This window comes from Clinocottus analis, unplaced genomic scaffold (genome assembly GCF_023055335.1).
Source record: "Clinocottus analis isolate CAN_PGR_092001 unplaced genomic scaffold, fCliAna1.0.p SCAF_17, whole genome shotgun sequence".
Lineage (NCBI taxonomy): Eukaryota > Metazoa > Chordata > Actinopteri > Perciformes > Cottidae > Clinocottus > Clinocottus analis.
In genome coordinates, this window is record NW_027175898.1 from 17,572,022 (window position 1) to 17,584,828 (window position 12,807).

General features: G+C 44.4%; 1 protein-coding gene and 1 long non-coding RNA gene across 4 annotated transcripts; both read right to left on the reverse strand.

Moving 5' to 3' along the window:
* Positions 1-617: 617 nt before the first annotated feature.
* Positions 618-1,258, reverse strand: LOC137788176 (uncharacterized). Its single transcript, XR_011077717.1, has 3 exons — positions 965-1,258; positions 811-864; positions 618-657 (listed from the first exon to the last, which is right to left on the reverse strand). It is a non-coding gene; the product is annotated as an uncharacterized lncRNA (long non-coding RNA).
* Positions 1,259-7,961: 6,703 nt separating this feature from the next.
* LOC137787932 (golgin subfamily A member 6-like protein 22) lies at positions 7,962-12,163 on the reverse strand. 3 transcript variants are annotated; one of them, XM_068580707.1, is made up of 8 exons: positions 12,140-12,163; positions 10,699-10,881; positions 10,262-10,363; positions 10,146-10,174; positions 10,011-10,034; positions 9,506-9,928; positions 8,883-9,116; positions 7,962-8,772 (listed from the first exon to the last, which is right to left on the reverse strand). In XM_068580707.1, exons 2-8 carry the CDS (start codon positions 10,787-10,789, stop codon positions 8,515-8,517), a joined length of 1,161 nt encoding a protein of 386 aa, XP_068436808.1. In that variant the 5' UTR covers positions 10,790-10,881; positions 12,140-12,163; the 3' UTR covers positions 7,962-8,514. The 3 variants fall into 3 exon arrangements, with proteins under 3 accessions (XP_068436808.1, XP_068436806.1, XP_068436807.1); XM_068580705.1 differs by having other exon boundaries at positions 10,699-11,016; XM_068580706.1 differs by lacking the exon at positions 12,140-12,163 and having other exon boundaries at positions 9,506-9,701; positions 9,813-9,928; positions 10,699-11,266.
* Positions 12,164-12,807: the final 644 nt, after the last annotated feature.

Sequence of the window (12,807 nt, forward strand, 5' to 3'; positions counted from 1 at the left end):
ACCGTCACCCCACTTACACAAAATAATCTAATTTCATTTGCTACAGCTTTTTAATTGCTATAATCTTTTTTCCTTGTATTTTTGCGTCTCCGTTGAGCGACATCGCCTGAAAGAGCTTCTCTGTTAAATCTTCCTCTTTCACGTCAAACGCGTCTTTGAGGAGTCGAGTCGTCGCGTAGAACGTCTGCTGCTCGCCGTCGAACTCCACGTGCAGGTGAGTGTTCCTCTTGTTGGACGACTTGAGTCCTGTGATTTTAATCCTCCCAGTCTGGACCTGAAGGAGAGAGACGTTCAGTGAAGGTTCAGGACTCTGATCCGCTGTGAGCTCTTCAGCTGCTCCATCAAAGTGTATTTAAAGACTTCAAAGACTTCATGAACGCTGCTGCAGAGAATCCAGAACGTTGGAGCTCTGCATCATGATCAAGTGGAAATTTCAGAAGACGAGAAGCTGATAGCGGACGAGGCTTTGGCTCCTCACCGTGTCAGGTTGGCAGCTCTTCGGTTGACCTTTAAAAAAGAAGACAAACAAACGCTGTTGATGGTTTTCAGGTCAAACATAAACATCACTTTTTACTGTTTTGTGTGTTTGTTGTGACCGACCGGCTTCAGGTTTTGGCGTCTTGGCCGCTGAAGCAGATGCAGGTTTGCTTGTCGTCCCTGAAAGGTAAGATATATATATATATATATATATATATATATATATATATATATATATATATATATATATATATATATATATATATATCTCGAGCTATCGACGAGATCGATCGATAGATAAATAGATATGGTGTAAAATGTTTGTGTATCTACCAGTTGCAGGTTTTGGCTTCTTCACTGAGGCAGATGCAGGTTGTTTTGACATTTCTGGAAATGGATCATGTTTTTGTGTTTTATATTCACTTTGATTCACTTCATGTTAAAATAATCCAGCATTGGGAGGAAAAGATCTAAAACATGAACTCACCTTTTGCTTCCTGCCGTCGTCGTTTCACTTTATCCACTAGGGGGCGCAGTAGGTCCTGGACTTTAGCGTCCATCCTCGGTAAGACCTTCATTTCTTTATCGATCACAGAGATGGACTCTTCTGTCCCGTAGTGCTTGATGATCGTATCAGGAAGTTCTTCTCTGTGCTTCTCGGTCTTCACACCTTCAGGGATTTTGTCCAGGTTGGACAACAACTTCCTGAGTTCTCGTTGATTCAGCTCCTCCAGGATGGAGGTCAGGGCTGTTTTCCATTCAGCCTCTAAAACCCGCAACGACATCTATAACAAAGAAATCGTTAATGGTTCATGTTTAATTCATCAAGATAATCTCCACTAGTGATTAATGACTAGTGTTCTAGTGAGGATGACGAGGGATCTGGAGTCGGGTCTGGACGAGGGGTCGGGACGGGATGATGTGCCGGCATGACGGGTCGGATAAGGACGATGGGCCGGGGTCTGGATGAGGGGTCAGGACGAGGGGTCAGGACGAGGGGTCTGGACGAGGGGTCAGGACGAGGGGTCAGGACGAGGGGTCAGGACGAGGGGTCTGGACGAGGGGTCAGGACGAGGGGTCAGGACGAGGGGTCTGGACGAGGGGTCAGGACGAGGGGTCAGGACGAGGGGTCAGGACGAGGGGTCTGGACGAGGGGTCAGGACGAGGGGTCTGGACGAGGGGTCAGGACGAGGGGTCTGGACGAGGGGTCAGGACGAGGGGTCTGGACGAGGGGTCTGGACGAGGGGTCAGGACGAGGGGTCGCATTGGGGGGGGACGAGGGGACCCCTCGTCCTGACCCCTCGTCCTGACCTGGACTAGGGGTCAGGACGAGGGGTCAGGACGAGGGGTCAGGACGAGGGGTCGCATTGGGACATGAGTCAGGTCGAGTCGGGTCGAGGGGTCAGGGTCTTGGAGCCTGGTCGAGGCTTCACAGTCGGTCTGTTACTGCTGCTGAGCGGCAGAAATGAACGGATGTTCAATCCACGTTTATTGAATGTTTAACGTGTTGTACTTTGTGTTTACGGGTGAGCTGATGTGTAGTTTAGAAAATAAACCAGCTTCACACTCTTTCAGACATTTCAAACATAATCCATGTCTGAGGCTTCGTTCGGATCATCTTTAGCATCTTTATGTGAAGAAATACAAAGAATTTAACTCCGATCAATTTACACGGAGATAGAAACAACATTTCACTAACAACAAGAACAGAGCTGCACAAGCGTCTCAGGAAGTCCTTTTGTTAAACCGACAATTGTCTATTTCTCCACAAAACAAGGAAACACACAGTTGGATAAATTATAGACAACACAAGTGTCTCCTCGGGGGTTCGTTACCTTTTGCTTTGGCCGACGCCTTCAGTTTTATAAGGAATGTTGTTGAAGAATCGTATAAATAAAAGCAGCAAAGCTTCTAATTCCTGCTCACCTCTTGGTGCACAAATCTGCTTCTACAAACCGGAAGACGTGCGGTCTGAAGGTGTGTGGCAGAAACCAACTTCCAGCTGATTTACTTCCTGTTCACTTTCCTCCTCGTCTACAAATTTACTAAAATATATGTGGACTTATCATCACCAGCTTTTATTTTACATGTACTCTGACTGTTGAAGAAACAAACACACAGTTTATAAAGTACACCCCCCCTCTTCCTCAGGGATCAATGGTCTAACCCGCAGGCGGGAAAACATCTCAGACTTGCAGACAAAGAAATAAAGAACTGCACATGTTGGTGCAGCAGCTGAGCTGATCCTGAGTCAGTTGTTAGTTTCTACTCATGCGTCCGTCTCTGTTGTTCAACAGGCTGCTGCTGCAGTGAAGAGTTAGTCCTGTCAACACACAGGTAGTGTGGCAGCAAGCCCAGCGCCGCCCTCTAAATAAAGGAGTAATGACAGCGCCTCCAGGTGGCCAAAGCAGGCCGTCTCACCCGAGAGTGTAACAGGTGAGTCAGAGCTCAAGTCCTTTTACCCGACCTGACAAGAGGGAAATAAGTCACCAAACACGAGGACAGACGTCACACGGCCCAGTTCTCCACACAGGGAATACCTTATTTATCTGTTGCTCTCAGCCGTCATCCAACTACGGCAAATAATACTTTCATGACAAACTCTTGCAATGGATTTAACACTTCTGACTCTCTGCTGGCCTGGAAGCCAGAGGTCAGAGGTCATCCAGTCACAGTGATCTCTCTGATTAGTCACACCAAATATGTGTCTGTCATGTAAATGTACATTCATGTATTCATCCGTGTAGCCGTGGTGGAGATCTGCCTCTGACTCCCATCGGGGCGTCGACTCAGTGGACGAAAGAAAAGCTGCAGACGCGACTTGAACTTTAGTGTCAATCAATGTTCATCTCAACGAAAGAAAACTGAGTTTAGGAGAATGGAGGCTCGACTGAAAGTGTGGAGAAAGAAATGAACTCAACGAAACAACCTCACCTCTCGACTCGCTCATACGTGTGACTCTCGCTCATACGTGTGACTCTCGCTCATACGTGTGACTCTCGCTCATACGTGTGACTCGCTCATACGTGTGACTCGCTCATACGTGTGACTCGCTCATACGTGTGACTCTCGCTCATACGTGTGACTCTCGCTCATACGTGTGACTCGCTCATACGTGTAACTCTCGCTCATACGTGTGACTCGCTCATACGCGTGACTCTCGCTCATACGCGTGACTCTCGCTCATACGTGTGACTCTCGCTCATACGTGTGACTCTCGCTCATACGTGTGACTCTCGCTCATACGTGTGACTCTCGCTCATACGTGTGACTCTCGCTCATACGTGTGACTCGCTCATACGTGTAACTCTCGCTCATACGTGTGACTCGCTCATACGTGTGACTCTCGCTCATACGTGTGACTCTCGCTCATACGCGTGACTCTCGCTCATACGCGTGACTCTCGCTCATACGTGTGACTCTCGCTCATACGTGTGACTCTCGCTCATACGTGTGACTCTCGCTCATACGTGTGACTCGCTCATACGTGTAACTCTCGCTCATACGTGTGACTCGCTCATACGTGTGACTCTCGCTCATACGTGTGACTCTCGCTCATACGTGTGACTCTCGCTCATACGCGTGACTCTCGCTCATATGTGTGACTCTCGCTCATATGTGTGACTCTCGCTCATACGTGTGACTCTCGCTCATACGTGTGACTCGCTCATACGTGTGACTCTCGCTCATACGTGTGACTCGCTCATACGTGTGACTCTCGCTCATACGTGTGACTCTCGCTCATACGTGTGACTCTCGCTCATACGCGTGACTCTCGCTCATATGTGTGACTCTCGCTCATATGTGTGACTCTCGCTCATACGTGTGACTCTCGCTCATACGTGTGACTCGCTCATACGTGTAACTCTCGCTCATACGTGTGACTCGCTCATACGCGTGACTCTCGCTCATACGTGTGACTCTCGCTCATACGTGTGACTCTCGCTCATACGTGTGACTCTCGCTCATACGTGTGACTCTCGCTCATACGCGTGACTCTCGCTCATACGCGTGACTCTCGCTCATACGTGTGACTCTCGCTCATACGTGTGACTCTCGCTCATACGTGTGACCTCTTGCCCTCCTCACAGGCTGCTGAGGGCAACAGGCTTCATGCACTTCTTCTTCTACATTTCTGACTCTTCAGTGTTGTACAAACCTCTGTCTCGTCCAGATTCTCAGTTTCATGTTGGAATCAATCAGACGTGAGATCACAGTTCTTCTTCATTCATCATACATGTTGCCAACCATTGATTAAATGGTGAGAGCATCACTTTAAGATCTGTAAAAACACTTTTCATCACCAAAACCTGAGCGTCACTATGTACCTGAACCTCCCTTCAGGGATCAATAAAGTATCTTATTGATCTATTGTCTGTCAAACTAAATGAAACTCTCAGCTGGCAGAATCTCCCAGAAACATCTGCTTCTTCTGCTCGTCTTCATTTCACAATCCTCCTCCGAGATAAAACTGCCCAGGAAGTCAAAAATACACTTTTTATATTTCATGTATTTAGAGAAGCTTTCAAATGTAAATAAAATGTAAAACATTAATTATTAAATATATTTTGATGGTATTTAACTCAATGTATTTTATTGTTTCCTTTATTGTGTTTAACTTTATATATATATATATATATATATATATATATATATATATATATATATATATATATATATATATATATATATATATCCAACATTTCAAACTGTCTGAAATCAGCTGGTTAAAGAATGTGTTTAATTTTTTTTTGCATTTAAAGACTTCCTAAAATATGGAGTTTTCTGAAGCTTTCATCAGTGGTGGAAATAGTACTTTTACTCAACTACTGTACTTCAATGTATTTCTGTTATCGGATACTTTTTACTTCAACTCTAAAATACAATCAACAAAGAAATGATCATGTATAAAAGATTTAAAATAACTTTAATAACCGGTGGAATTCACAAGCTGAGCAACAATAAGTCAAAGAAATGAAATACACAAAGTCTCACATGTATGAGCTGCAACGTTAAAGTCATTAATGAATGTATTGATCACATCAGCGTCACAGCGTTGAGCTGGACCTCCGGCTCACTGGTCCTCGTGTTGGAGGATTCCTTTCATTTCAGATCCATCGGCTCTGGAAGGAGAGAGACGTTCAGTGAAGGTTCAGGACTCTGATCCGCTGTGAGCTCTTCAGCTGCTCCATCAAAGTGTATTTAAAGACTTCATGAACGCTGCTGCAGAGAATCCAGAACGTTGGAGCTCTGCATCATGATCAAGTGGAAATTTCAGAAGACGAGAAGCTGAGAGTGCTGTGTGTGTGTGTGTGTGTGTGTGTGTGTGTGTGTGTGTGTGTGTGTGTGTGTGTGTGTGTGTGTGTGTGTGTGTGTTGTGACTCACCGTCTTCAGGTTCAGGTTTTGGCGTCTTGGCCTCTGAGGCAGATGCCGGTTTGCTCGTCGTGGCTGAAAAGACATCCGTGGATATAAATCATTACATGTATGTTTTCACATACAAGGACTTTGTCCTGGAGGTCATGAACATTTAACAACATTAAACAATAAACGGGGGCAAGAAGTGGGAGCCTGAATATGAATTATTAAATCTACATAGAATGCAACATTTAAATAAAGTGCACAGACAGCAGCTCAGTACCTCAAGGTGAAATGTAAGTGTCGTGTGAAGGTGACCAGTGTATTGAAACATGAGGCAGGAGGTCTGGAGGTGACTGTCGGTCAGTGGAGGCTCTGTTAGAGGTCCAGCATGAGAGGAAATGATCTCACACATGAACTCACCCTTTGCTTCCTGCCGTTGTTGTTTCACTTGATCCACTAGGGGGCGCAGCAGGTCCTGGACCTTCGGGTCATTCCTCGGTAAGACCTTCATTTCTTTATCGATCACAGAGATGGACTCTTCTGTCCCGTAGTGCTTGATGATCGTATCAGGAAGTTCTTCTCTGTGCTTCTCGGTCTTCACACCTTCAGGGATTTTGTCCAGGTTGGACAACAACTTCCTGAGTTCTCGTTGATTCAGCTCCTCCAGGATGGAGGTCAGGGCTGTTTTCCATTCAGCCTCTAAAACCCGCAACGACATCTATAACAAAGAAATCGTTAATGGTTCATGTTTAGTTCATCAAGATAATCTCCACTAGTGATTAATGACTAGTGTTCTAGTGAGGATGACGAGGGATCTGGAGTCGGGGTTAGATTGGGATGACGGGTCGGGTCTGAATGTGGGGTTGGAGTCAGAACGATGGATCGGGGTCTGAACAGGACGGGGGGTCAGGGAAAAGGGTCTTGACGAGGACTAGGGTCAGGACGGGGGGCCGGTCTCTGGACCATGGCTCGTGGTCTACGTTATCTGTGCTGAGAGCGGCTGAAGAGTACGAAGAAAGGAGAAATAAACGTGTATTCAATGTACGTCTACGGGTGAACTGCTATATCATTTAGACTATAGACCAACGACACACTCTTTGAGACATTTAAAACATAATCCATGTCTGAGGCTTCATTCGGATCAGAAGCATCTTTATGTGAAGAAATGCAAAGAATTTAACTCACAGAACAAATCACACAAAGATAGAAACAACATTTCACTGAAAACAAGAACAAAGCTGCACAAACGTCTCAGGAAGTCCTCTTGTTAAATCTACAATGGTCTATTCCTCCACAAAACAAGGAAACAGTTTGTTAAACGTTTAGAAAACACAACAAGTGGCTTCTCTCCTCGGGGGTTCGTTAGCTTTCAGTTTGGCCGAAGCGTTTAGTTTTGTAAGGAATGTTAAAGAAGCAGCAAAGCCTCCATTTCACGCTCACCTCCTCTTCCTCGTGCTCGAACCTGTTTCCACCAACAGAAGACTCGCTGTCTGAAAGTATGTTGCAGAAACAACTTCCAGCCTGTTTTACTTCCTGTTTACTTCCTGTTTACTTCCCTCCTCGTCTGCAAATTATCCTAAAGTATATGTGGATTTATCATCACCAGCTTTTATGTTTAAAAACTTCACTTTGACTGTAGATGACTCAAACACACAGTTTATAAAGTACAGCACCTCCCCCCCTCTTAGAGAACAATGGTTTAACCCACGAGCGGGAAATCATCTCATAGGCCGACCCCGGTCTCCTCCCTCAGACTGAGGCTTCCTGTCCTCCAGGGTTTAGAGACATTCCATCGTCAGATGGTGGCGGACATGTTGAGCCCTTTATGAACCCTTTCTGGAAGTCAACATTAGATGCTGACTGTGCCTAGGGGAATCACCCACAATGCATTGCAACGTGAGGTTAAACACAGTTTCAAATGGAAAAATGGAGACGTAAAAAGACGTCTGCAAATTATCCTAAAATATATGTAGATTTACATACATCACCAGCTTTTATGTTTAAAAACTTCACTTTGACATATATATCAAAGTTCAAAGTGTGTGTATAATAGATTTTAAATAACTTTGATGAAATTCACAAGCTGAGCAATACATTTATTTTATTGTTTTATTTTTCACACAAGCATTTGTTTGTAATCATTTACATTACATGTACCTCCATCTTAACAAAAAACCCACCAAATGTAGAAAAAACCCTACAAAATACATAATTCCCTTTGGCTTTTAAAAGCGGATGGAATAAAAAAAAGGTGCGTTACACCTGCTGCCCCACTGACCAATCACAGCGCACAGAGAAACACACCATGAGATCTGAACCTGATACTACAGCAGCCTGAAGCAGAGCAACAGAGGAAGACAGGAGCTGATAGAGGAAACAATATAATCCATGTGTATTTATAAAAACTATTCAATTAGAAAATAGCTATAACTTTAAATTATTTAAATTAATAATAATTCAAAGAAATATAATTATGAAATGGCTATAACTTTAAATTATTTAAATTAATAATAATTCAAAGAAATATAATTATGAAATGGCTATAACTTTAAATTATTAAATATAATAATAATCAAAAGAGCTGTGGTTCTGAAATGGCTATAACTTGCTGCTTGTCTTTGGGCCAGCAGGAAGCTTGGCAGCGTCACCGTGTTGTCAGACCAACAGGAAGAGTCTCTTCACGTCTTGCCGGCTGTAATTGCAGTGATCCTGTTGCCTTGTGTCTCTGCGTCGGCTTCCAGCGGCATCGCTTCCAGCAGACGTTCTCTGAAGCCGCTCGCCGGCTTTTGGCCGAGCAGCTTCGCCAGAAGTCGCGTCGCCACAACAAACGTGTGCAGCTCTCGCTGGACTTCGGCCTCCAGCTGCGTCTCCTTCGTTGATGATTTCTTGATTCCTATAATCTTAATCCTCTCCTTCCGGACGCCGACACTTTGAAGCTGCATGAAGACAGAAGAAATAAAATACCTTTTAACGTTTGACGGCTTTTTCGCCAAAGTGACGCCCAGACTGAACTACAAACATGGCCGACGTGTGGCTCGGACGTCACCTTGATAACTCTGCTGTGTCCGGTTGAGTTGAGCGATACGTCGCCGTAGTACTTGTTGGTCTTCATGTTGGAGAGCTGGACCACGTCGCCGACTGACAAGTCGACCCACGAGGCCACGCCTCCTTCGTCCCACATGACGATCCGGATGGAGCCGGTTTTATCTTTGAGCTGGAAACATTGCCGCTTTACTTTCGTCCGTTTGTAATTCACGTTGACTTTATGGAAAGGATCAATCTGAACAAACGACACAAGAATAAAACATTCATTCAAGACCAAATATTTAGTTGTTTTTCTCACCAGTCCCACGTTCAGATACGCCTCATGTTTTATCAACAGCTTTGTCTTACTTTTCACTTTAACTGAAAAATGGAAAGAAAAAACAGTTATTTTAGCCCCACTGGACCCACTGGGGCTATTTGAATGATATTTACATTTTCTCATGTACCAAACCAGATATTTCACTTGTATATTACTTATGGTGTTCAATACATCTAAATATAGCACATTGTGGGCTTCTTTTTTTTGTTTTGTTTGACATTAAACAAGCTATGATTTACAGTTTTTACATAGCAATCGCTGTCTGCCCCCTCGGGGTGATTGTTTTTCAAGAGGTTTAAACTGACCTGGGTCACGGTTCCCACCACCATCACTGGCGTCTGGTGGGCGAGTGCTCCAGCTTCTTGGATGGTGTAAGCTTGGCTCTGTGGGTAGATGAGCTCTGCGGCCTCCTGCTCCAGCTCCTCCGGCACGCCAACAGACTTCACCTGAGCCACTTTGCTGTGTGAGGTGACCAGAACGACGTTCTCCTCTTTGATTAGTCTGGAGAACAAGTACGAGTTCTCCTTGTTGAGTTCTTTATAGTGATCTTTTCCGTATACTTTCACTTTGACGCTGGCCGTCTCATCAGCCACGCCCAGATAGAAGAAACACCTTTTCGCCTTTGCTTTGGTTTGATATGGCCACAGCCCGGACTTCTCAACCACTTTCCCGGTGAACCATTCCTTCTCAAGGAGTTCACTGGATTTCACATCCTGGATGGATTTTTGCTGCGTACAAATACAAAAAAACTCAGTGAAAGAAACAATAAGTACAAACAAATACAACTCATTTCAGAGAAACATCACTTACCAATGTAGCTGTGGCGCTTTTCTCCTGGAAAACAGATGTTTAACACACTTACTTTACACTTCAAAACACTGTTGTGACAATTTCATTTTTGGTGAGAAGGATTTCAATATTTTATCAAAACAGTGTGTTCCTTACGTTGTCGGCTTTGCTGCTTTTCTGTTGATCTGAAGATGAGAAACAAACAGCAGTTTAGTTACGGATCTTTTTTCATTAGTTGGCTGACGTTAAGCTAAAAATATAGACTCTCTTACTCTGGATGTGATTTGGGGTCACATGTGTCAACACGCTATCCTCCTCTTCTTCCTCTTCTTCCTCCTCCTCTTCCTCCTCCTCCTTGCGTTTCCTCTTCCTTCCTAAAAACAGATTCAACACAAACACAGATTGTTCAGGTCAATGTCCCTCCCCCCTCATAGTTATTAACAATAAATGAAATGAGTACTGGCTGAAGGTAAATGATAACGTTCTCGTGATGCATTCAGGCTCTGCTCAGTGAACATGAGTACTTGCTGAAGGTAAATGACACAATGTACAACATTTAGTATTTTTTATGGTTTACTGACTTCAGGTTGAACTGATTGTTTCCTTGTAGACCAGCTGCTGTGCTCTGTTCGGTTTTATATTCACTTTGATTCACTTCATGTTAAAATAATCCAGCATTGGGAGGAAAAGATCTAAAACATGAACTCACCTTTTGCTTCCTGCCATTGTTGTTTCACTTTATCCACTAGGGGGCGCAGTAGGTCCTGGACTTTAGCGTCCATCCTCGGTAAGACCTTCATTTCTTTATCGATCACAGAGATGGACTCTTCTGTCCCGTAGTGCTTGATGATCGTATCAGGAAGTTCTTCTCTGTGCTTCTCGGTCTTCACACCTTCAGGGATTTTGTCCAGTTTGGACAACAACTTCCTGAGTTCTCGTTGATTCAGCTCCTCCAGGATGGAGGTCAGGGCTGTTTTCCATTTAGTCTCTAAATTGAGCAACGCCATCTCTAACAAATGTTGGATTACTGCAGAAAATAATCGTTAATGGTTCATGTTTAGTTCATCAAGATAATTTTCACTAGTGATTAATGACTAGTGTTCTCGTGAGGATGACGAGGTCTCGACGATGGGTTGAGTTGGAATGATGGATCAGGGTCTGTACGCGGGGATGAAGTACGGAGGGGGGGCACAGACGAGGGGCACGGCCGAGGGGTACGGCCGAGGAGCAGCGCCGAGGGGCAGGGCCGAGGGGTAGGGCTGAGGGGTATGGACGAGGGGTATGGACGAGGGGCATGGACGAGGGGCATGGACGAGGGGCAGGGACGAGGGGCAGGGACGAGGGGTATGGACGAGGGGCATGGACGAGGGGCAGGGACGAGGGGCAGGGACGAGGGGTATGGACGAGGGGCATGGACGAGGGGCATGGACGAGGGGCAGGGACGAGGGGCAGGGACGAGGGGTATGGACGAGGGGCATGGACGAGGGGCATGGACGAGGGGCAGGGACGAGGGGCAGGGACGAGGGGTTGGGCTTAGGGGCAGGGACGAGGGGTCGGGCCGAGGAGTCTGAATGACTCTCAGTAGAACAACAGAAACAGAATCAAAGGATACTATGGCCACCGACCATAGTATCTGTCAGGATCTATCAGCCACCGACTCCCCAGCCATCCCCAGTGTTTTAGGGAAAGATACCGAAAGTCCTTACTCCTCGCTGCTGTCAGGCTGCGCAATAAGCTGAGCCCCCAGTAGACCATAAAACCACTGTGAACACTTCAACACTGTGAACACTTTAACACTTTTTGGTGCAATACTTATACTTTTACACTTACACTTTATACACATTTTTTACTATTTATTTTTATTTCATTTGTATATTTCATATTTTTGTGTTTTACCGTTTAATTTTTAAATTATGTTTTTTATTACTATTCTACTGTTTATTTATATTACTTGATCCGTGAATAAGGGCTGCTGTAATACCGTAATTTCCCCACAGAGGGACTAATAAATGACTATTTTATCTAAAATAACCTTTAAACACATATATATGTTCAGTAAAACTCTTTTGGAATGAGAGCTGTGCAGTTTAGTGCAGAAAGTTCAACTATCGGTCACATATAATACTGACAAGAGGACATTTAATACTCACTTTGTGCTTCTGCTTTTCAAGCCGATTCTTCTTTGGCGGGTTCTGCTCTTGGAGCTCAGGTTGCACTCTGACTCTTGTGGGAGATACCAAGTTAAATAACGCTTCACCCATACACTCGTCGCCCTGTTGATCGAGAATGAAAAATTGAATGATAATCTAAAAGAGATTTGTCAACGTCAAATATTAATAATAAAAAACTTTGTTTTTTATTCCAACTTTGACCGTTTACACGGAAAACACCCAGTTTCAAACTCCCCTCCCCCCCCGGAGAACAATGGTTCAGCCCGCTCTGTCCCGCCCACAAGCCAGAGAAGAAAAGTGAAGAAGAAACATGGAGTTTCTTAATCCTCTTGGGGAAATTCTCTGCATTTAAATGTCTTTTACTTCCGTGCTGTATGTTTGTAAGTTACATTTTGATTAAATCAACACACTGCACTTCTTTGTATAATCTGTTGTATATTTTTTATTGTAGATTTAATTGTTCCTATTTCTTGCACTGTTTCTTGTTAAATGTTAAATCTTAGCTCCTCCCTCCAGGACATATTGCTATAACAATAAACGGTTCTGATTTAAGAACATCTGAGTTCTGAAGATATGAAGCACGAAACAAACATATCCGTAAAGACTTTTGTGTTTATTAACATCTAGTTATTCACTCATGCAAATAA